Consider the following 25479-nt stretch of genomic DNA (forward strand, 5'->3'; position numbering starts at 1 on the left):
GCTGAGAAGAGCTATGTCATTCATAACTGATCATCGCACAGTATTGCTGATACTGTGCACAGTGTTTTGCTTCTTCATCTTCTTAAATATCATTTCCACTTCCTCACATAGCACGTTAAGTACTGAGGTGTTAGAATCCTATAGTGGGTAGTTCGTGGTCATCAGTGATGAGAACAGATTATCACAGAAATGTGACCTGGCAGCTCTGTTGCATTTCACATTTATTTGTTTACAAAATATCTTTATATGTGAAATACCTATTATTGATGAAACATCTTTCAGTTTTTATGTACAAAATCTCTATTATGTATGGAACACCTTCCAGTTTCAAATGTAAATGTTATTGAGAGCAGTTGTATATTTAAGCAACTTAACATGGGATCACACCACATGTTTTTTTGCTACTTTGTGAGATAAAGCTGTTGTTATTTTTCCATGATCTGTTTCCATGATGTTTTGTGATTAAGGTTATGTTTTAAATTGGATCATAGGCTCATGGATCTAGAGCTAAAGGAGACCTCTAAGGGCATCTAATATGGCCCCCCTAATTTTTCAAATGAAAAAACTGAAACTCAGGGAAACCAAGTGATAGCCCAAGGTTAGAAATATTGGTTTAACAACTTTGTCTCTCCATTGACAGGAAGGTCAGGTATTTTTTGACTGGCATTGTTTGGGGGCTCTTTTGGCTTCCTCATTACAATAACTATTTCAGAATGATTAAATTTCTAATAGAATTAGTGATAACTAGAGTCAGTGTCTTCACTTTTTTCTATTTTCCCCTTTCAGATTCAATAATTTATTTAATCTTTTCTTTCAGATTTAATATGGTATTTGACCTTTGCTCTAACCAGTCAAGGATCCAAGACTGTACATAGATATAGATAGCTGGCTTTGAAATGACTCTAAAAATTCATAACCAGTTGTTTACTGTCTGTTAAAATAAAACCAATTTCTCTTTCTTTCTTCCTTTGTCCCTCCCTCCCTCTTTCCTACACTCCCTCTCTTTTTCTTCCTTCCTTCCTTTCTTTTTTCTTTCCTTCCTTCCTTCTTTCCTCTCTCCTTTTCTCTTTCTTTCTTTCACCAGATCTACTAAGTTTTTTCTTGAATCAAGTCTTCATGAAATATAGACATAGGTCTCCTGACTAGTCTGTGGGTCTTTGGCCTCATTTATTTCTTGATCTTAAGTCATATTTTCTAAGAATTTTTTTTGTTATCTTCTTCCTTGATGACCTTTCTATCAAAATCACTGAGGTCCAGGCTATATTTTGATGCAGTTTGAAGGGACTTCTTAAACTCTTCACAGAATTTCTCTACCTCTTTATCTTCATGATGCTATGTTTCCTTATGCTTATCATGAGCACTGCAAGGTGAGATGAGCAAGTATTCCATGAAATAGTATTTCTTGTTCCCTTTGGTTGCATAATGAAATAGGCTTTGCCAATGCCATTTACCTCTCTGAAAAGAATCTGTGGTTTATTTAGTGGCATCTTTCTTATGTTTTCTGGTTTAATTTAATAATAATTGTTGTGGTTCAGTTGTGTCTGACTCTTGTCTATTTGGGGTTCTCTTGGCAAATTTACTGGAGTGGTTTTCTGTTTCCTTCTCCAGCTCATTTGACAGATGAGGAGAGTGAGACAAACAGGATTAAATGACTTGCCCAGTGTTATATAGTTAGTAAATATCTGAGGTCAGATTTGAACTCAGGTCCTCCTGACTCCAGAGTCAACACCCATCTAATGTGCCAACTAATTGCCTTCATTTTTATAGAAATTATGTAGAAAAAATTTATATAGAAATTTTATATAAACTTTTATATGGAAAAAACCATGTAAACTTATGATAAATTGACACATATGTCATTGAATTTTAAGGTATAGTAGTACAAGCTAGCCAGGGCTAATATTTTTGTGATATGGTGCTATTAAAAATTTTATCTTTTGTCCCATTCAGGAAAAAAGTTTTCTCTTGATTCTCTGTGAAAATGGCTATGTTCTTCAAGTTCCTGTCCCAGAAGCCAAGGAAACGGAGACTCTACCAACCTTTGAAATCAGTGACCTGCCTATGAAATGTTTTCACTTCATGAGCATCAAATCAAGGATCCTGGTATGGAATGCCCCTGTGAAGCATGCTCTTTCTGGTTTCTCCCTCCTCTTCAAGATCCCAAGTTTTGGTAAACTTGAACAGTTATCCCAATAGAAGGAAAGGTGGCTGATGGGGTATTCTGGGACAGTAATGGAGAGTTGATGCCTTGGGATGACGCTGCAAACCCTGGGAGGTCCTTTGTTCCCTGTCCTCCCTCAAATGAGGTGCCCTCCTCTAACTTTCATGGAGGAAAAGACAGAGACAGAGAGAGAGAGACAGAGAGAGAGAGACAGAGAGAGAGAGAGAGACAGAGAGAGAGAGACAGAGAGAGAGAGACAGAGAGAGAGAGAGAGACAGAGAGAGAGAGAGAGAGAGAGAGAGAGAGAGGAGAGAGAGAGAGAGAGATTGAGATTTATTTCTAAGGGAGCAATTCTCAAAGCCTTCAACTCTGATCCACAACACACATGGTCCGCTAGTCAATCAATAAGTATTTATTAAATGCTTACTATGTGCCAGGCACTGTTCTAATGCTGGCTATACAAAGAAAGACAAAAGACAGTCCCTGTCCCTCAACAACGTGATGGAGGATAAAACAAGCAAAATATTTATGAATAAGATATATGCAGGATAAGTGTGTACAAATGATATATACAGGAGGAACAGGAAATAATTAACAGAGAGAAGGCACCAGAATTAGGAAGTGTCCCAATATGCACACATCAGAGAGTTATTCTTATTACCCATCTGGTGCTAGTCAGGCACTAGGGAGGTGTGAGTTAACTCTTCTTGGTCCAGCAGCACCTCCTAGAACTGTTGGGAGTAAAGAAATTGGGGGCATTTGGAGTTAATTCTCCTTTCAGGTGGATTGACTTGGGATCTCATTATGAGGCCTTCTGTGCAAGAGGAGCATAAAAGTAATTTTTGAGCATTTGGTAGAGAGGTCCTGAGACTTCGGGTAGCCACCTCGCTTTTTTATATCCTTGCTGACTGTTTTTTGACCTTCAGGATAGTGGCTTTTGTTTTCATGCCTTGGGCTGCTCTGAAACAGCCTAAACAAATTCCCTTATCTGAAGGTTTGTTGTTCAGTCATTTCAGTCATGTCTGACTCTTTATTAACCCCATCTGGGGTTTTCTTGGCAAAGGTACTGCCACATTTCCTTCTCCAGCTCATTTCACAGATGAGGAAACTGAGGCAAACAGGATGAAGTGATTTGCTCAGAGTCACATAGCTGAGAAGTGTCTGAGACCAGATTTTACCTCAGGAAAATGGCTTTTCTGACTCCAGGCCCAGCACTCTATTCATGGCACCACCTAATTGCCCTTCTACCTGAGGGTACTGGAATATAATGTTAGTAAGAGGATTGTTTGTTTAAACTCTCTGACTACCAGGTGTACCCTATTCAGGCTAGCAACTTCATACCCTTATTGCAACAAAAAAGTTTTGCGTTTGAGGTTGTAATTGAGTCACTCAAAAACTAAGGAGGATTTCTCTCATGATTTCCCTTTATCCTTTTTGAAATGTGAATTATGAATAATGAAAATAAGATGCTTCATGTTAAAGACTAATGTAATAGCTTATGTAAGACTTTTGTCATGGTTTAGAAATGTTAAGAATAGCCTTCCATTTTTATTTGTATTTCTCTAAAAGAGGTAATATTTAAGGTCTTGTGGGAATATTCCCTATGAATATAATGTGATATAGTATAAATGAATATAGTACTTTTGATATGTGCAATATGATATAGCTTGTATTTTAGTATTTAGTTTCAGGATCCTAACAGGTCCATCAGAATTGACTAGTTGACTGGATAGTCAAGGATAGTCACTGGGCCATAGTCTTTGGTCATTTCCTTACTGGCACTTAAAATTTTGCCAAACAAAAACTTGAATAAAAGGCAAACCTCTATTTGCTGAAGTCAAGAGCATTTCACATGCCAACCGCTTGAAATGCCAAGAGGGGCAACCATGAGTTGGCATTGCAAAGGTTCATAGATTAGAGGACATAACCAGATGTCATGCCCTCCCTCTCTACTTGCCATGGGCATTTTTGGTGAGAAGAATGATGTGGCCAAAAGTGATCAAACTTCAAATGCCATTGACCAACCCTATCCCAACCTTCCACAAGCAGTTCCAATGAGAAAGTGGACACAATTAGAAGTTGCAACCTTCATCATTCAGTAGAAATGCTTGTATTCATCCTAGTAAGTCACTTGAGTCTAATTCTCAAAAAAAACCCCTCCAGTCCCAGACATACACCCCATAGCACCCCCGAAGTTATAACCTTCCCTCCGATTGGCACTGCCCTACCTCACCATTCATTGAAAAGGCCAGCAAGGGAAAGGAGAAAAGTGAAGAATATTTATTCCATCCAGACCATTCTGTGGTTTGGAAATGGTTTGGATATTTGGGTTAGCTCTAGACCATCCTTGCTATAGAAATCATGTATTTAAATACAAATTGGAAAAAAGCAAAGGCCACAAAAAAGTGGGGGAGCATTGATGCAGTGGGTAATTTCAAGTGTATCCAAAATTATAGAAAAATATCTTGCTTGCAGACTGACATTTGAAATCTTTCCATTGCTGGAACTGGAAACACAGATTCTGGAGACATGTTGTGGGTTATTACTGTCTAGTTATAACTGTGATGGGTTTTAGAAAAGGAAAAGGGCGACCTAGTGTATGGAGTGATTTGCCTTTGATTAAAAACTGTATTCAACTTTCCCCTTATTGGACATAGAACCCCCACAGATCTCTCTATAGCACCAAGATGTGTGGGAGAAAACAGAAATGCTTGGATGGTTTATTGGAGTTTCTTGTCACTTCCAAGAGTAAAACTACCGAGATGGTGACAACACTATTATTCTAAAATGGTCACCTACCATTGTAGAGGTAAAAAAAACCAAAACAAAAAAAACCCCTATGATCGGTGAGTTCTTTCAGGACTCCTTGGAATTCTTTCTTTACTTAGTAAGATGGACATAGTTTGTGCTTAGTAAACTCGGACCAAATGAAGGTAAACTATGAATTGTTTTTGTTCTCTTTCATTTTAGAGGGACATAGAGATTGAATGCAGAAGAAAAAGGAAGGAAGAGAAGGAGAAGGAGAAGGAAGAAAGGAGAAAGCTACGACTTCAAATGATGAAAGACTTGGAAGAATCTGAAGGAGAAGAGGAAGAAGAGGAAAACCTGGAGGAGGAGGAAGAAGAGGAGGAGGAGGAGGAGCCCCTGCCGGAAATTTTTATTCCAGAGAAACCTTGTCCCATCCTCTGTGGATTTTACTCTTCACCAAAGAAATTCTGGATTTCTCTGGTAAGTTTAAAGTTTTGTACTTTTTCTGGCTCTGTCTTAACGTATATCATCGCTACTGTTTTCTAATACATTATTAGATTAGTGATTATGATTCTAACATATGGGCATATGTTAACTAACATTTGAGTGTCAAGAGAGTTAATCTATGGTGTTAACAGCATTTATTATATTTATTATAACCATGGGGCAGCTAGGTGGTGCAGTGATTAGAGCACTGGACCAAGAATCAGGAAGACGAGTTCAAATCCAGCCTCAGATACTTGCTAGTAGCTACGTGACCCTGGGCAAGTTGCTTAACCCTTATGCCTCAGTTTCCTCATCTATAACATAAACTGGAGAAGGAAATGGTAAACCACTCCAGTGTCTTTGCCAAGAAAACCCCAAATGGGGTCAAGAAGAGTTCTACATGACTGAAACAACTCAACAAGAACAAAATTATAAGCTACAACCACTACGCATTACAGCCTCTAATGATATATTTTTTAATCTTGCTAGCCACAAAATATTATCTACACCTGCCTTAAAGCATGTTTTTTTCTTGTGATAATTAAAATTGCCAGTCAGTAACCATTAAAATAATGATACAAAGCAGCATAATGAATCACATTGTGTGTCGCAAGATTTTAAACAGTAATCCTTAATTGGTCTGAGGAGGCTATGGATCCTTCAGAATTTTTGTTCAGCTGTTTTTCAATCATATCCAATGCTTCATGACCTTGTTGGGGTTTTTTTGGCATAGATACTAGAGCAGCTTGCCATTTCCTTCTCCAGCTCATTTTACAGATGAGGAAACTGAGGCAAACAGAGTTAAATGACTTGCCTAGGGTTGCACTGCTAGTAAGTGTCTGAGATTGAATTTGAACTCAGGAAGATGATTCTTTCTAAATCCAGGCCCAGTACTCTCACCAATATATGACCTACCTGCAACCCCCACCTCAAGATATAAATCTAATCAGTTAACATATAATAAATAACAAATAATTTCCGTATCACATAAAACTGAAAAAAAAAAAGGAAAGCATTTTTTTATCCAACTCTGACCAATCAGGCAAACATGTCCTAATTCCCAACTCAACTAAGACTAAGGTAGAAAAAGGGAATTATAGACTAATATTAAATAAATAGCTGATGAATAATAAGAAAGATTGATCGTGATAAAAGTTAAATTTATACCAGTAATGCAAGTATGTTTCAATATTAGGAAAACAAGTAACGTAATTAATCACAGGGATTTCTTATAGATGGTCAGGTCCTTATAAGCTCATGGATTTAATACTGGAGGAGATGTTAGAGGTTTTTTAGTCTAGCTCATTTTACCGACAAGGAAACTGAGACTCAGAGAAGTAACAGGTCTTGTTCAGAGCTGTGATTCAAATCTGGGTTATCTTACTACATATCCAGTGCTTTTTTCTTCCTGATTACAGATGACATTGTATTGATTTCATCAAGTTATTTATTACATGCCGACTGGGTTCCAGGCACTGTTACTAAAATAAAACAAAAACAAACAAACATAAAACTGAACAGTCCCTGTTCTCAAGGAGTTCACAGTTTGAATCCAAAAATTTGTATGAGTAAGTAACAGAGAAATGGCAGCTTTCTTACCTCATGTAGTATAAGACCAGGTGGTCCATTCTGACTATTCTTACCACTCTACATAGTCTCAAAGTACCAACTGTGTCTACAAGCAAGACAAGGAAATTGAAGGAAAGGCATCAGTAAAGAGAAGCATGATAGACCAAGGATGCAAAATAGCTTATTTAGAAGTGACATATGTTTAATCTCTAACTCATTCAGACACATACATTCACACAAACACGTACACACGAGCATCTCCAAGTGCCAACGATGACTCATGTCCAGTCTTTGGATCCAGTGACTTCTCCATGGTCTCTTTTGTCCTAAGGATACTCCTGGGTACCAGAACTAGGCCACTCATTTATCTTCATCTGCCAGAGCTTCCCTATCACAGTCCTCAAAATTCTGACATTCCTTTTTAGGATGTGACTCAGAGCCCAGGGCCTTCAATTTCTCTAGCTGTTTTATGGGTTGAGGCCAACCAGAACCCATTTTCCATGTATCCCAGACCAGATGGAAGGCCTTTCCTCCCCATAACCATAACCATGGTGGTACCAGGTACTTCCTTCTAGTCTCTATATCCATTTGCAATTTACTATGGTGTATGGAATGCTAATATAAACCTTATTTCTTCCAAACTACTTTTTAGTTATCCCAGTTTTTGTCAGCTTTGTACTAATTGAACAATAGGAAATTTCTGTGCAGTTGTTTTTGGGTCTTGCTTACCTAGGAGTTCCTCTGATCCTTCCTTCCTTCCTTCCTTCCTTCCTTCCTTCCTTCCTTCCTTCCTTCCTTCCTTCCTTCCTTCCTTCCTTCCTTCCTTTTTCTTTCTCTCCCTTTCTCTTTTCTTTTTCTCTCTCTCTTTTCTTTCTCCCCCTGCTTTCTTTATGTCTTGTATCCCAGAGTTCTGATGATTACTGCTTCATTCTGTGGTTTGATATCTGGTATTTCTAGGCCTTTTCATCTCGACTTTGTTTCATGATGTTACTTGAAATTTATCATCTCTTGTTCCACCAATTTTGGTTCTTTTGGTTCTCTAGAGTAGCATCTTTATACTTTGATGGATATGCTACTAAATCATGAGTATATTTTTTATTATATTGGAATAACACAACCATAAATAATTGATATCTCAACAAATATTTGTCTTCCTTTATTTCAGTAATAAATGTTTTCTAATTGTAGTCACATAAGCCCTGAGTATGTCTTGATAGACTCCTAGTTATTTTAATTTTTTTTGAATTTTCTTTTTCTTTCTCTTTCTGCTAGGTTTTTGTTAGTAATGTATCAGAGATAATTTTGTTTCTTCTTTGCCAATGCTTTTTCCCTCAATTTCTTTTTCTTGACATTTCTATATCTAGCAATACTAGAACTATGTTGAATAATAGCAGAGATAGTGGGCATCCTTTTTTGATCTTTTACTGAAAAATATTTCTCTGTTACAAATAATGCCAGGTTCTGGTTTTAAATAGATACCTGGGCAGTTAGGTGGTAGAGTGGATAGAACATTGAGCCTTGAGCCAGAAAAAGCTCAGTTCAAATCTAGTATCAGACACTGACTAATTGTGGAACTCTGGACAAGTCACTTAACCTCTGTTTGCTTCAGTTTCCTTATCTGTAAAATGAGGATAATAATAGTAGCCACTCCCTAGGATTGTTGTGAGCATCAGATGAGCTAATAATTCTAAGCACTTAGCACAGTGCCTAACCCTTAGTAAGCACTATTCAAGTGTTCGTGATCATTACTACTTATCACATTAAGGAAAAGTTGGTTAATTCTTGTGTTTTTGTTCCTACCCCAAAATGAAAGTTGTACTTTGTCAAAAGCCTTTACTATATCCTTTGATATAATCATGTGATTTTTGTCTTTGTCATTAAAATGATGTACTGTGTTTACAATCTAGGTGGCATAGTAGATAGAGTGCCAGGCCTGGAGTCAGGAAGACTTATCGTCCTGAGTTCAAATATGGCCTCAGATACTTACGAGTTGTGTGACCCTGAGGAAGTCACTTAACCCTGTTTGTCAATGAAGGAAGGAAGGAAGGAAGGAAGGAAGGAAGGAAGGAAGGAAGGAAGGAAGGAAGGACGGACGGACCAGAGGACCTGTAAAATAAGCTGGAGAAAGAAATGGCAAACAATTCCAGTATCTTTGCCAACAAAACCCCAAATGGCATCATGAGGAGTTGGGAGCAACTAGAAAATGACTCAACAGCAAGCAAAACAGCATTAGTTTGCCAGGTTTCATACAGTAAGGTGCCATGTGTCCAAAATAAGAAGGAAGGAAACACACTGGGAAAAATCTTCATGATAAATGTTACAGATAAGTTTGCTATTTAAATTCTAGCAGGAACTGACACAAACTTCTAAGAGCTAATCCTAGCAAATAAATCTTCATACAAATAGGCATATTTCAAAATGAAAAGCATAACGTAGTAGAAAAGTAACATTAACAAAAACTGTTTAAAGTCCTTAATAATCAGAAAAATGTAAATTAAAGCAGCCACCAAATTAGCAAAGAGTTGAAAATTATAACTTATGACTCAGGCACAGCAGCCAACAAATCAGATGCTGTCACGTTATTCTTCAGCTGTTACAGCTGTGGATTGGAAAAGAAGGTGGAATACTGGGATGCGAGCTTTAAAGGTGTGCATGCCCTTTGAGCAAATCATTCTCTTGCTAAGGCTATACTTTAAGGATGTTACTGATGAGAAAAAAAAAGCACATCTGTACAACATTATTCCCAGAAATTACCTGTGTGCCCAATGATTGGGGAATGGCTGAGTCAGTTGTTGTACATCAATGCAATGAACTTTCCATGTACAATGAAAAGGACAAAGAAGAAGAATCCAAAGAAATACAAGAAGTTTTACTTATGCTGAAGGAGACTGAAGGTGTAAACGGTGGGGAAATACAGCAATGAAACTGGAGTAAGGAAATGGAAACAAAATTCAGACATGGATTTAGAAATCAACAGTATGATCTTGTTACCACCTTGTTAAATTAAAATTTTTAAAAAGTCAAACCGTAATAAATATTTGTAGTTTGATGTCCCATTCCCCTCCCTCCTTTTGTTGTTGTTTGCGTGTTTCCGCTTACTTCAGTTAACATGTATTCAGTCCTTTCTGTGTGCCAGGCACTGTGCCCAACTATTTTAATATGTGTCTTTGGTTATGGTAATTGATGGAAATTGTTTTAAGTATCGCAAAAGTCATACAACATTCACCCTTTTTGCTTATCCACTGCTGCTGGGTCATCTCCAGTCATCCTGATGAATATCTGGTCAGTGAATTCAGATGGCTCTGGAGGAGAAGTGAGGCTGGTGACCTGCACAGCCCTCCCTCACTCAAAAAAACCAACTCTGAACTCAATTCAGAGACAAAGAACCATGACTTAAGCAGGTACATGACCAAATCAATGAATTGTAAACAGGATCAATAGATCAATTTTAATCTCAGTTCCTACAGATGCAATTATCATCTCTATGCTGATGATTCTCAAAACTACTTACCAGGCTTTAATCTCCTTGCTGACCTCCAGTCTTGCATCTCCAAATGCATATTAGACATCTTGAACTGGATGTTTTATAGACACCTTAAACTTTACATGTCTGTTGAACTCATCATTTCCCTTCCAAACTCTGCCCCTTTCCAGACTTCCCTGTTACTATAAAAGATACCACCATCCTCCCAGTCCAGCAACCTCCATGTCATCTTTGACTCCTAACACTCTCATCCCCTATGTCCAATCTATTTCCAAATACTGTTGATTTTACCTTCATTACATCTCTTGCATATGCCCCTTCTCTCCTCTGACACTGCTATTATGTTGGCACAGGCCCTCATCACCTAATGGCCCGGGCTACTGTGATAGCCTGCTAGTTAGGCCTGCCACAAATCTCTCCTACTCCACTCCATCCTTCCTCCATTCACCTGTCAGACTGATCTTTCTAAAGTGCAAGTCTGACCATGTCACCCCTCCCCCATTCAATAAACTCCAGTGGCTCCCTATCACTTCCAAGATCAAATATAAATTTCCCTGCTTGGTGTTCAAATCCCTTTACCTTCACCTTCACATAACCTCCAACCCCATCTCTCTGCACCCCCCCCACCCCCATCCCATTCCAATCTTCTTACAATTTACACCCCATCATGTATTCAGAGATGGAGTGAAACTGGCCTCTTTGCTGTTTCCAATTTGGAATGGGGCTAAAAAAAAAGTGACCTGGAGATTCTGCTAGTCATATATCCCCAAGGAGATCAAGGACAGAAAGGTCCCATTTCTACTGAATTATTTATAACTGCATTATTTGTGGTACCAAAAAACTGGAAATGAGTACAACCAATCTATTCAGGAATGACTTAAGTAGTGGCATGGGAATATAATGGAATATTATATAACCTTAAGAAATGATAAAAATGAAAAATTTGAGTAGTATGGGAAGATCTAGATAACTCCTCTCCCTTTAATGCTAGTGCCTTCCCCCTGAAATTATCTCCAATTTATCATATCTATCTATCTATCTAGTCTGTACAAAATTGTTTCCATCTTATTTCTCCCATTAAACTGTGAGCTCCTTGAAAGCAAGAACTTTTTTTTCATTTGCCTTTCTTTGTATTTTTAGCACTTAGCCCAGTACCTGACTCTTGGTAGGTATTTAATAAGTGTTTGCTGACTTGACTGACATATAATAGACATTTAATAAATGCCTGTTGACTGGGTGAATTCTCTCCTGACCCAGACTTATTTTTGCATCCCTTTTCCAGGGTGGATATGATGCTGGTTTTCTCTATCACTGTAAGTTTCCAGCTAAACCAGCAAAAACAATGGAGGAGGAACAAAATGAACCCTTTGCTTTTCACTTTATAGAAAATGCAGATGACAACCCCATCCGAGTTATCAGTTTCAGGTAAACTTTTTTTTCCCCCAGTGAGAGAAATGATTATTAAATAGCAAATTATCAGGGATATCCCTGATCTTTCCCAAAAATTTACCCCACCTAGGCTATTTTATCTAGGTGGAGATGCTGTCCCACCCAAATAGAAAACCTTACAAAGAGTTTAATCTAAAGTGAATTCTGGCCTGTAGTGTTCTACTTGGGCAGATTTGAGTAGGAGAGTAGATCCTTTGTCTAAATTGCCCAGTGGGGGAATGTGTGTGATTTAGAAGCAAGTGACAGGATCAAAGTCAAGGTCCCCAAGACCTTCACTAGAATGGTCCACCTCTCATTATAATATACATTCTCTCTCATTGCTTGTTAACCTATCAGAGTTAATTGCCATCATCAGGACCACCCACTCTTCCAAGGGCATATAAATGTTGATTAGGTTCCATAAGGGGTCTTTGGCATTTGAGAGTGTCAGTGATCCCTTTTATTAATTATATGCTAGCATGATTAATAAAATTAATAAAATGATTAATTACCCAGAAGTTATGTCTTTCAAACTTTTCATATACCACTCCCATATAATCATTTTATAATAGAAAGAGTCCTTGAAATTTAGAATCAGCAGCCTGGCATCCTAGCATAGGATGACCTATGTGACCTTGTAACAGCAAGCACCCTGGCACATCCAGGATGGCCTGCTATCACAGGTTCCTTAGATATGCTTTTCTAAAAGGAAAGCAACTTTTGAGGGATCAACAATCTACTTTAATCGAGCACAAATATCATTCACTTAGTTCAGGGGGAAACGTCAGCACCCTGAACTTCAGAGAAAATAGAGAGAGATAAAAACCATTAGACAGAGCTTCCAACTGTCTGGCTATAAGCAATCTATATACAGCACAGATCAACAGAGAGACCCAACTGTCTGACCATACATACATAGTTACCAGAGAGAGAAGCGTCAGCATCTGGATTTTCAAAGCTGGGGGGCTACCCAGAATCTCCTCTGGCCAAACAAGCACTTCCAGTGAGTAAGCCCCAAAGCAAAACCTCACCTCAGAGTATTTATACCCTTTTCAGAGCCAGAGGGCATCACAACCCTTGAGATCAGTACCTCATTTAGAAATTAACAAAAGGTGTGGGCCTTACCAGAAAACAAACTTCCCTTAAGGGGCAGGCCCATCAATGCATGGGGAAGATCTTTAACTCTCATAATTCCCATTACAGACCTTAAGCAGATTTCTTATCTCTGAGCTTCAGTTTTCCTCATCTATAAAATGGGGATAGTCATACTTGCAATATTTACCTCACAGGGTACCTGGAACAATCAACTGATGTAACAAATGGGAAAACACTTTAGCTATAAAGTATTGATTAAACATGTCTTTTTTTTTAATAGTTGCCATATATAATTTCATAGAATTGTAAAACCTCATCCACTGGTAAAGAGATCATTTCATTTATTCTCTGATGCTAGAGGGGCTTTGACTAAACCTCAGGATCCTTCTCCATAAGGAATGTGGCCATTTATTTTTATCATGCTGCCGAATGTAGAATAAGATAGCATGAACAAATAAAAATAAATCATCACCAGGCATTATTTTAATCCATTGTTTTCAAGTCCTCTCTTTACCAAGGGTGGTAGGAAGGGTGGAAGTAGAAGGAGGAAAAGGAGAACCTTTGCAGATGTGCTACTCATGTGGGTGGCTACATGGTGAATTTCTGGGAGGACATGGGCAAGAGTTGCCTGGATCTGCATTGTTGGAGGGACCTATAGAATCAATAAGATCACAGATCCATTTGAGTTCACTAGCTACGTGACTTTTGGTAAGTCTTTTAACCTTTAAGCCTCAATTTCCTCATCAATAAAATGGGAATAGTCATACTTGTAGGTTGACTTGAAGTCAGCTCGTCATATTGTTGTGAGGAGGATATGTAGAGTCATTTTACAATCTAGTAGAATGTTAGCTGACCCAATAGAATGCAAGTACCTGCAGGATAGGAACTGTTCTTTTTAAAAAATTACTCTCCCTGGTACCTAGCATAGGTTCTTAAACATAGTAAGTGCATCAAGTGCTTGGGGGAATTGATGATTGGAAGCTTAAAAGTCTCAGTTTTGCTCACTTTTCTGCCTACTAATTCTTATCGTGGCTGTTTACATTGTTTTATTAATTCATTAGAAGCTAAGCAATTTGAAGACCAGCACTGAGAGTGATTTGTTTTTGGTTTCTTTCCTAGCCTTACCAAAATGATGATGTTTTGTGGGATGCAAAATGGACAGATTAGGGTTTACATCCTGAAAGATAAAAGCCTTCAATTGACTGACATGCAAAACTACTGGAGCTACAATGTCCACGACAATAATTATGGACAGATCCAGGCCTTATGTCCTAGCTATGATGACCGTTTTGTGTTGTCTTGCGGGGCAGATGGCAACATCTTTGTCTTTAATGTCCTGTCTGAAGAAGAACTTGAAGAAGATCTCAAAGCCACGGTGCCTCCTCCCAGGGTATGCAACCTCACAGAAATATCTCAGACTCTTCCGAAGGACTGGTGACTTTAGAGTTTCTTTGTCAAGCAAAGTCTTTGGAAACTTTTACCTTATGTCATTGACATCAAGTATGCAGGTGGCCTAATGCAGTGGTGTTAGACTCAAATAGAAAGGGATCCCTGTGGGCCCACATTGATTTAGCAAACCACAAATTAACATTATCTATGTTGTATTGTATTTTTATTTATTTTGTCAAACATTTCCCAATTATATCTTTAATCTGGTTCTGACTGCCCTGGAGAGTTCTGCAGGCTACATGGTCATGAATTTAACGCACCTGGTATAAATGATAAGCGTCTTGGACTTGGAATCAGGAAGGCTTCAATTAAAGTCTGGCTTCAGAAACTTAGGAACTGTGTGACTATGGGCAAGTCACTTAATCTCTCTCTCAGCCTCCATTTCCTCTTCTTTAAAAAATGAGGATAATATTGACTCCAGTCTTGCAGGCTGTTCTGATGCTCAAATGAGATATTATTGTATATGAAGCATATTGGAAACTATAGTACCGTATAAATAGTGCTATATAAAGCACTGTATAATTGCTAGCTGTTGTTATTGTTATTCTATGACTAAATACCAGGAAAAATCCATACTGCTTTTGTGGGTTTTGTGAGTTTATAAATTGGATTGCTAAGGTTTTCCACATTTTCTTTTTTAAATGAAAAATTATTGAATTTGCTGGGCACAAGTAGGGAGGCAGAATAGATCAAATTATTACTGCCCAAGTATTTAGCAGGACATCTCGTGTAGTTCTAAGCCATGCATATTAACAAATGATTTTTCTTCCTGCAGATTGGTATTGAAACAGAGAAACGAGCAGAGGATATTGAAGATCCAGACGCCTTTAGGTACCAGTGACATTAATACCCAAGTGCTTTCAAACTCTACTTCCATACCTTGTGAAAACAAAATGGATTTCAAAAAATAAGCACTCATTTTTTCGTGCTTTTTTCATTTTAACATCTATATTTCTATATGTATGTGTGTATATCTATATCTACATATCTACATGCTAGTTTTTATTTTGTGTCTTCAGCATTGAGGCTGCCAGGCGAAAAAGAGAATATGATCAAATCATGAAGGAAGTGGAGGAAATAAAGGCCCAAAAGAGGGAGAAACTGAAGTATCTGAGGGATGAGTTTGAGAAGTTACTGGTGAAGAATTCTGAGTTACCAGAACACATGCAGCTTCATCGAACTGTAGGTTTCATGATGTAGCCTGTGATTATCCACCTGGATTGGGGGAAAGAGATAAATCTTTTTAGCTCTCAGCATAATTTGTATTCTTATGGATCCTTTTCCAATAATTTCAGAGCTGTGGTCAGTCAGTCAGTCAGTCAATAGCCAGTCAATAAGCCTTGATTTTCAAGGGTGTGGCAACTTCCCTCAAACCACAGAATAACAGATGAAGACAGAGAATTGCCTGAGGTTCAGAGAGTTTAAATTGTTGTGGTTATAGAACCAGTGTGTGCTAGAGGCTGGATTTGGACCCAGGTCTTTCTGACTACAAGTCCAGCATTTTATTTGTCACATTGTGCTCGCTCTCCAGCATGATAGTAGTTGAAAAGAAATGCTGTGGAGCAGCAGGTAGAGAGCTGGGGTCTAGAATCAGAAAGAGTTTATGGATCTCTGAGACATATGGACCATGTGACCTTGCGTAAGTCATTTAACTTCTCGGTTTGCTCAGGCAATTCTTGAAGAATAGAAGTTCCACAGAAAATATATTTCTTTCATTGATAAAGGAGATTCCTGACTGGGAGCTCTTGGCACTGATGAACATCTGGTCAATAAAACTACACAAAAAATAAGAGTATATACTAGTGCAGAAACAGTCTAGTTAGTTACTGAAGATGTGCCTTGTAAACTCTAAAGCACTGCATCCTTATAATAATTATTCCATATTTTAATAACATTACATTAGATATTATTATAGTATTGGTCTTGGGGATAATGACCAAATGGTTATCACAAAATTTGTTCTTAAACCAATTGGAAGGGAGAAAACCTGAACAATCCATTTGATACTTGAATTTTTCCCATTTAAACTTATTCTTAAATTGAACTTTCATCATGTTGTTGTTGATTAATCACTGCAGTTGCATTCGACTCTTCATAGACCCATTTAGGGTTTTCTTGGCAAAGATACTGGAGTGGCTTGCCATTTCCTTCTTCGGCTCATTTTACAGATGAGGAAACTGAGGCAAACAGGGTTAAGTGACTTACCCAGGGTCACTCAGTTAGTAAGTGTCTGAGTCCAGATTTGAACTCAGTAAGATAAGTCTTCTAGACTTCAGGCCCAGTGCCCTGTCCACTGTGCTGCCCCTTACTTAAGTCATGTATTGACTTAAAATTTGTCATGCTTTTCATATTGATCTACCTAGTATCACATCATTTTTTTTGTTGCATAAGAACACCCACCTAATTATACTTGACAGTTTTTAAAGTATGACCTATTCAGGTAAATTTTTCAGTAAGAAACTATTTTTGCTTTTTAGTAAAAACCAACACTAATAGGGGAAAGATGACCATTTCAATGTAGAAATCTAGAATTTATGAAAAGTATCTAGACAGATGTAAAAAAAAAACAAATTTACTTCCAACACTGATTTATGTTAAAATATTTTCAAGAAAAACTCCTATGCCATATAAGAATGCAGAAATATTTCTGAAAATGACTAAAATGTTGTGGTACAAAGTAATGTGCTTTTGTTATAAAAGGCTTTTCACTGGAGAGAGCAGATACAGGAAGACACTGAGGGCAAAACCTGAAAAGTGTGTTTAAAGTAGTCGCCATCTTTAGCAACATATCATGACGATGAAACCCCCGCTGTCCACAGGAATTCGATGTAGATACCCAAGTCCGGGAAGAGACTGAACGAAAGACAGTCAAGAAGATCAAGCAGGTGGAAAAGGAACTGGCGTGGGAAAAAGAGAAACATCGAATTGCCCTGTGGAAGTTACAGCAACGGTAGGATCCACATGGATTGAAATGAAGCCATACCGTATGACTGAGCAGCCTGTTCTGCTCCTCAGTCCACCCTTGTGGACGTCACTCAGTGGCCCTTGCTCTGCTTGTTGTTTTTATCCCTCACTTTCTCTCAGACTTGGATTCCCTCCTTCGTCTCAGCCTACTTGTAGAGAGAGGCACACTTCTACTTTTTTCCCTGCCCTGCTGCTTCTCAAATCCTTTTTGAAAGGTGTATTAATATAATCACGATGGAGAAATAGTCAGGGGTTGAAAGCAGAGCCTCCCCCAAAAGTTTCTAATACCGAAACAAACACTAGTCCTGCTGGGATAACCTAGCCCTGTCCCAGAGATATGAAGAGAAGCTGCTTTGTTGTTTCTGTCTAATTGTTTCAGTCGTGTCTGGCTTTTCATTGACCCATTTGGAGTTTCCTTGGCAAAGACTCTGGAGTGTTTTTGTCATTTCTTACTCCAGCTCATTTTTTACAGATAAGGAACTCAGGTAAACAGGGTTAAGTGACTTGCCCACGGTCACATGGTTAGTAAGTGTCTGAATCTGACTTTGATCTCATGAAGGTGAGCCTTCCTGATGGCAAGTGCTGTGCTCTCTATTCACTGTACCACCTAGCTGCCAACTGTGTCCAACTTTTTATGATCTCACTGGGGGTTTTCTTGGTGAAAATACTGAAGAGCTTTGTCCTTTGCCAGCTCATTTTACAGATAAGAAAACTGAGGTAAACAGGGTTAATAACTTGGCCAGGATCACACGACTAGTAAGTATCTGAGGCCAGATTGACACTTAGGTCTTCTTGACTCCAAGTCCGGTGTCAATCTATCCACTGCATCACCCTGTTATGGAACAAAAAAATATATACTCTTCTAGATATTATGCTTAACATCAGTGCCTTTGGAAACTGGTTTCTTTTTTATTCCTTGGAGCTATATTCTATTGGAATTTATCCATCCGTCCATGGATCAAAATCAAAAGAATCCAAATCTTTTCTTCCTTCTTTCACTTTCCAAGTAGTATGAATATATTGCAGGATGGAACACTGGGAATCAGACATAAGTGGGATTCATTTATGTGAGTAGGTGCTCTACACTGGCAGACTGCATGAGAAGCATCATCTCCTTATTTCAACATAGTAAAGTCACTTTGAGTCATTTTCCAACAAAAACAAATAATGTTAAGTAATTTGGTGAGATTTTTATTGAGAAGTAGTCAGGAGAGAAGACTCACCCAGAGACAGGGGGAGGTCACTTGGCAGGTATGTTGTGGAATTGGATTCATTTCCAGAGAGGGACTGAGCTGGATAGCCTTTAGAGTCCTTCCAATTGTGAGATTCTGTGATAATGTTATCTGTGAACTCCTTGGGCCTCAAAGAGATTTTCTTCCCACTAGACGCCTGCTATCAAAATCCCCTATAGATTCTCTCTGCTGGATTAATAGAATATAACAAACTCTTTAGACAGGGACTGTTAAATTTATTATTATGATCATTATATCTGATCATTTAAACAATAATATACTTATTATATCACATTGAATAATAACTAACATTTATATCACACTTTAAGATTTGCAAAGGGTTTCACAAATATTACCTCATTTTGTCCTTACAACTGTGGGAGGTAAGTGTTATTATTATCCCCATTTTACAGATGAACAAAGTCAGGGAGAAAGAAGTTAATTGACTTGCCCAGGTAGGTAAGTGTCTGAGGTGGATTGGAACGCAAGTCTTTCTGACTCTGGGTCCACTGCTCTGTCCACTGTGCCTGCTAGCTGTCTCTTTCTGTAGATGCTTAACAAATACTTTTGGAATTGATTTCCAGCCTTAAATCTGTAAGCCTGAACTAATAGCTAGATTATCTTTAAATACAAGATGATGCCTATTTTCAAAAAAAGATTAAATTTTAATATTTAGGTAAATGTATAACCTAAATATTTTAAAAATTATAATTAAAACACATAATTTTAGCCAAATTGAAGTAGGTTCACTGACATAATTTCAACTATCAAGGTTTAATTGCGTAAATTAAAATAGGAAATTTTTCCTCCATGAAATTTGTCTTTATTATTTCCCTACAGTTAGTATGGTCAGCTAGGTGGCACAGGGATAGAGAGCTGGGCCTGAGACACATCTTCCTGAGTTCAAATCTGGCCCCAGACACTTACTAGCTGTGTGACCCTGGGCAAGTCACTTAAACCTGTTTGCCTCATCTGTAAAATGAACTGGAGAAGGAAATGGCAAACCACTCCAGTATCTTTGCTAAGAAAACCCTAAATGGGGTCGATCACAACTAAACAACAACATAGTGTGCTTCAAGAAATTCTAACATGTCTCTGTGATCTCATCTTGCAAATGAAAGAGCCAGGAAGATTTCTGTGTGTGTAACTTACTTATTTTAAATTGTTTTATTAGTGGGTGTTGCTAGGTAGGTACCCCAGACCATCTCCCAAGTATAATCCCATGAGAGAGGCTTTCCGTGTTGTCTCTGAAAGGAAGAAGAAGCAGGTCCTGTGTCCTAAAACAGGATGAATCTGCATGTTAACTCATGATGACTATAGTACATTTTGGTCCATTTTGATCGTAGAATCTATCAGCAAGTTGCTATGACTTAACAAAGACTGACTGAACTAGAAGTCCCAGAGAAACTCAGAAGGAGCAAAGATTGTTGGTGAACTTTTTCTCAATGTGCTAAGAATTTTAAAATTAGCTTAGTTATTTGTAGGTCATCTTCTAGAAATGGTTCACTTAGATACTTTTGTTTGTGTATAAAAGCTTGCATTTGTAACAACTGCTACTTTTCTGCAATCATAAGTAGATGATGCGAATGAATTTTCCAGAAAGTTGAAGGTTTTCCTTTGAAACACCAACACTTTAAAAAAGTTTTAAACTACTTCTTGTTGAAATTTTTCAAAACTGAGGCAGCCAGGTGGCCGATGCCTGGAGGCAGGAAGAACTGAGTTCAAATCCAACCTCAGACATTTACTGGCTGTACGTGTAGGTGGGCAAGTCATTTAACTTCTGTCTCCCTTAGTTTCCTCAACTATAAAATAGTGGTAATAGCACCTGCCTCCCAAGGTGGTTGTGAGGACCAAATGAGATGATGTCTGTAAGATTCTTAGCACAGTGCCTGGCACATAGTAGGTGCTATATAAATGCTAGCTATTTTTGTCATTATTATTAGGATTAACCTTGAAATGCTAGAAAATCAGTTTCCATTTTGTGATCTTTTTGTCATTCCTCCAGTTCCAACTATAAACATTCTTGGGATGATTGGAATTAGTTGAGTTTAACCTTTTTTAGTGGAGGTAAACATAAAAATGGCAATTTATCTTTGTGGTAGTTTATTTGCTTCTGTTTAGTAGGGGGGTTACAAAGCAAGGTGAACCAGTATTCCCCAAAATGATATTCTTTTCCCCCCTTTGAGCCTAATGCTGAAGCCAGTTCTGCCATCTCTTTTATTTACCTCTCTGAGGAGAATTTAGAAATCGTTCTTCCATTTAACAGCTCTATGTTTCTGGTTTAATGTATAGTTAAAAGGTCATTATTGACATGGTTTGATTATATCAGTCAGTGGGTCATTTGACAACAATTGTGCATTGAGTGCTAATTGTTAAATTACTATTTGTAGGTGATTTAAGAACTGTGTTATTCCTAGCATCCTCTAACTGCTTTTTTCTCTTATTCTACTATTATTACATTGATGCTGAAAACTCCTCTCCTTTATTTTTTAAAGAAATTCTCATTTCTTTTAATGATTAATCTTGAAGTTTCAATTTCCCTCCCTCACACGGTGACCCACTCTGGAATCATTTCAGCTTGTCACCCAATCATATAATCTCAGAATAGAATGAATCTCATTGATTATGCTGTCTGACACATGGCTGAAAAAAGAACACCTGATGAGTTCACTTTCTACTTGAAAACCTCCCGTGATGGGGAATTCACTCCTTCCTGAAGCAGCCCATTCCACTTTTGAGCAGCATTAATTATTCAAATGTTTTTCTTTCTATTGATTCAAAATCTGCCCCTTTTCAAATTCTACCACTTGCTGCTAGTTTCGTCCTAGGAACTAGGCAAAACAAGTCTAAACCCCCTTCCTCATGGCATACATACTTGACTATAGTTCTCATGCTCTTCCACAGTCTTACTTTTTAGAGTTTTGTGTCCCTTCACCTTCCTGATTGGCTTTCATTTTACTATATTCTAGCACGTCACTGTCCTTCCTAAAAAACCTGGAACTCAATACAATACTCTAAATGGTTCTAATGAGGCAGAAAAGAAGATTATCATTCCTTTGTTCTCAAAATGATGCTTTTATTTTTTAAATTAATTTATTTGTTTTCAGTTTTCTACAATCACTTTCATAAGTCTTAGATTTTCTCCTCTAAAATTATGCTTCTATTAATGTAGTCTAATATTACATTAACTTTTTCAACTGTTGTTTATTGGACTTACAATTCACTAAAAAACTCACATCCTTTACACACACACACACACACACACACACACACACACACACACAGATGTCTAGCCATATTTCCTTTATGCTGTATCAGGATTTTATGTTTATCACATTAAATTTCACCCAGCATTTTGAGCTGTTGAGAATTTGGTGAGTGCACCATCTATGTTTTTGTCCAGGTCATTGATCAAAAATATTAAGCAGAATACTATTAGTTTCCCTTAGAGACTTCCTTCAAAATTGACATTATTCATGCCATCAATGCGCTTTGCTTAAATCATTTTTATTCTATCTTATTTTTATTGACTGCCTTGGAAAGAACACTGTAACAATATACTGAACAAGTCAGTAAAAGGCTTTATTTCATCTTAAGTTACCAGCCAAGGCAGGAAGAAATGTCACATTAGTTGGTCCTTAAAGAAGGGAGGTCTCTGAAAAGTAAGGGGATTTCTGACCATACATCATTAAAATTCAGAGTCCTGCTGCTTTCACCATTGGGCAACCAATAGCCTTGAGCAGTAGTCTATTTTGTTTCAGAGGAGGACAGAGATTTCCTAATCTGCTAGTACATTGTTGGTCTCAGGTCTGAAAGAGGGTGGACTCTGTTTTTATTTGTCCTTGTCTTAGAACTGGGGTAGAAAAAACTCCAGATGTGAGCATTAGTATTAGAGTAGAAAAAACCCAAACATAGGAATGATATGGCTGTTCACGCTAAATCAGTGACCAATTCTAAAATGACATTACTCATGTCGAGTGGGTAAATACAAGATCACCTTCTCTCTGCGAAAGTTTCATCGAGGTCATTCAATGACATCTCTCTCTAATAGCCTCATAAACACAAAGTCAGCACTTTGACTGGGGGTAGGGTTAGGGGTCCTTGGAGTTAAGACAGAGCTTGTACAGGCTCAAGAGAGCCATTCTTAAGTTTTAATCTTAAACTATAAAACAGGGCTTTGATTTATTATATGGTTGATTTCCTAGAACTAAGAGAACAATGGAAAATTGTTAATAATGCAAATTAAACTTAACTGTTATGTCCTGAATTTTCAGAGACCTGGTTGTTAAACATTTACCAGTAGATCCTTGGGTTAAGGAGATCAGCTCTATAGGCTTATCAGCCTTGAGACGACAGAGCTCTGCTTGTGTACTTAGAGAAGTTCAGAACAGAGAAAAAGTAGAGGGCAGTGCACAAAGTGCAATGAGTCCACTTGGTATAGGGGTAGAGGATCCAGGTGGGGTAGAATCTGACTGGTGTCTGATAAAGTCCATTTCCAAGGGTGGTTAAATTTGGTGAAAAATCAACCTGTACATTTTCAGATATCCTCCTCATGGCAGATGAATAGCTGCTTGTTTCATTATTGGATATTTCCCAGTTTGTTTCACAGATAGAACAGATCAAGCAGAATTGTTGGAGTTACAAAAGAAAATTTAAAATCTATTAATGTCATCTACTTATCATTGGCCCCATTTACTCAACCTGCACATGAATAAAATGACTTTGAGGGGAAGATGTGGCAAAGGTATCCTGACTTTGCTTTGTCTTCATATACAATTTATGATTAACTCTGAAATGCTATTTATTATCTATGTTTACATTGATCCCATTCTCAGTGTGACAATGGGGAAGCCTCTGACTGCAGGAATTTACATTCTATTTACACTGGGATAGAGATTCTAATCTCAGGCTAGGGAGTAGGGAGATCCTTGACTTGGGGGCCCAGAAGCTATGTTATTATGTATCTCAACAGATAGACTTTAAACTAAATTAAGAACTTTTCTTTTATCTCTAGACTAAGCTCAGTGGGGGTGGATGGGTTTTCAAGGAGGACAGCACCTCTGGTGTGAGGGCTGCTCATTCACCTTTGGTCTCCACTTGGCACTTAACTCTCACCTGTGGCTCCAAGAAGCTGTAGCATGCACAGAAGCCATGCACTCCTGTAAGATCCTCTGGGCAGATGGGCTGCATCAGGTTGAGGGTAACCAGAGGGCCACAAACCCATTGATGAGTTGGGAGGGGCTGTCTACCCCAAGTACATGAAGACTTCCCCAGGTGGAATGAGTGAATGAGAACAATTTGTTCCAGCAGTCATAAAGACGGTAGAAAAGGTGCCATGGAACTCTTAGAGCTCAGTCAGGCATCGAAGACACTAAGGTCATCCACTACATCCCAAGCCATCTCCAGTTGTCTGGACTTTTATCTTGCCACTGGACTTTGATGCCTCTGGAAGACAGAGTGAGACTGACAACTTTGTGCAACTCTGCTTCACTTAAGTCCAATTTATGCACAAGTTAAGATATTACCCTGTGAAATAAGGTGTAGCTAACTTTCTAGTCTAGAGTCAAAGGAAAGAGAGGGAGAGAGCAAGGCTGGAAAACTGTAGGCTTCCCTAGTAGAGGACACCATTTCAAATAAGGAGTTAGGGCAAAGAGAAAGAGGGTGGGTGCCAGAAGGAAAAATCCTGGCCTGAGCCAGCTTTGGAACCTGGGATGATTATTTCTGCTCCTTTCCAAAAAAAAAAAAAAGTGTGTGTGTGTGTTGGGGGGAGGCGGGGGAATGGGAACAAGTAGAAAGAACTAAGTAGAGAGCATCCAGCTCCTCCCCTTTCTTTATGGATAAGTATCTAATTTAGGTGTAGATACTTTTAGGTACGCTTTTTCTGACTTAGTTTCAAATGGATTTAAGCCTGAACAAAAGGTAAACAAGGAAGCATGGGGTTTTCTTGCCAGAGATACTGAAGTGGTTTGCCATTTTCTTCTCCAACTCATTTTACAGATGAGGAAACTGAGACAAACAGGTGACTTGCTCAGGGTCACACAGCTGGTAAGTGTCTGAGGCCAGATTTGAACTCAGGAAGATGAGTCTTCCTAACTCCAGGCCCAACATTCTACCCACTGTGCCACCTAGCTGCCCTTTAAGTACATATATAGTTCCAACTATGTGCCAGGCACAGTGCTAAGTGTTTTACAAATATTATTTCATTCAATCCTCATAATCCTGCTATCATTATTTCACCTTTATAGCTGAGGAAACTGAGACAAACAGAGGTTAAGGAACTTTTTCCAGGGTCACACAGCAAGTAAGTATCTGAGGTTGGATTTGAACTCAAGGTCTTCCTGACTCCAGACCCAACAGTTTATCCATTGTGCCACCTAGTTGCCTAGGAACAGAGTAGTTTTACCTTCTTTTAACCATATTTAATATATCTTTTCCAAAGAGTGGACCTACATTGCCTGGTTTTCTTCTTTATCTGAGCATAGGTTAACAAAACTCTTTTTTGCTGTCCTAAGGATTTTTTCAAACTTAGTTCATTCTGGAATTTAGCTTTACACCCACAGTTCTTAGAGTCATACTTTCCCTTGTTAGTCTTGACTCACTATTCTTAGAGTAAGAAGCTAGGAGTAGACTGGGTTGGGGAGAGGTAGGACGTTTAGAGTTGGATAGTTGTGAAGCATGCTCTGAGGCTAGCTACCTAAAGAGGGTTAGATGAGTTTATAGTCACTTATTCCCAATTAAGATAACTCACCCCCAAGGAACAGTTCCAAAACTGAGGAAATTCATTCCTCCAAACACTGTGGAGGTCTAGTTCAGAGGTGCCATTCTACTAGGAAAATAATGATGTATTTATTGGCAATTATCAT

The 25479-nt window shown here is 38.3% G+C and overlaps 1 protein-coding gene across 1 annotated transcript in view; it reads left to right on the forward strand.

The window, feature by feature from the left end:
• CFAP44 (cilia and flagella associated protein 44) overlaps positions 1-25479 on the forward strand; it is a 138871-nt gene that overhangs the window by 64111 nt on the left and 49281 nt on the right. Inside the window, exons 15-21 of the mRNA XM_072613986.1 lie at positions 1951-2103; positions 5132-5389; positions 11731-11873; positions 14091-14361; positions 15196-15251; positions 15440-15602; positions 17240-17370. Coding sequence (XP_072470087.1) covers positions 1951-2103; positions 5132-5389; positions 11731-11873; positions 14091-14361; positions 15196-15251; positions 15440-15602; positions 17240-17370 — 1175 coding nt within the window. The remainder of the gene's footprint in view (positions 1-1950; positions 2104-5131; positions 5390-11730; positions 11874-14090; positions 14362-15195; positions 15252-15439; positions 15603-17239; positions 17371-25479) is intronic.

Source organism: Notamacropus eugenii, chromosome 5 (assembly GCF_028372415.1).
Source record: "Notamacropus eugenii isolate mMacEug1 chromosome 5, mMacEug1.pri_v2, whole genome shotgun sequence".
Lineage (NCBI taxonomy): Eukaryota > Metazoa > Chordata > Mammalia > Diprotodontia > Macropodidae > Notamacropus > Notamacropus eugenii.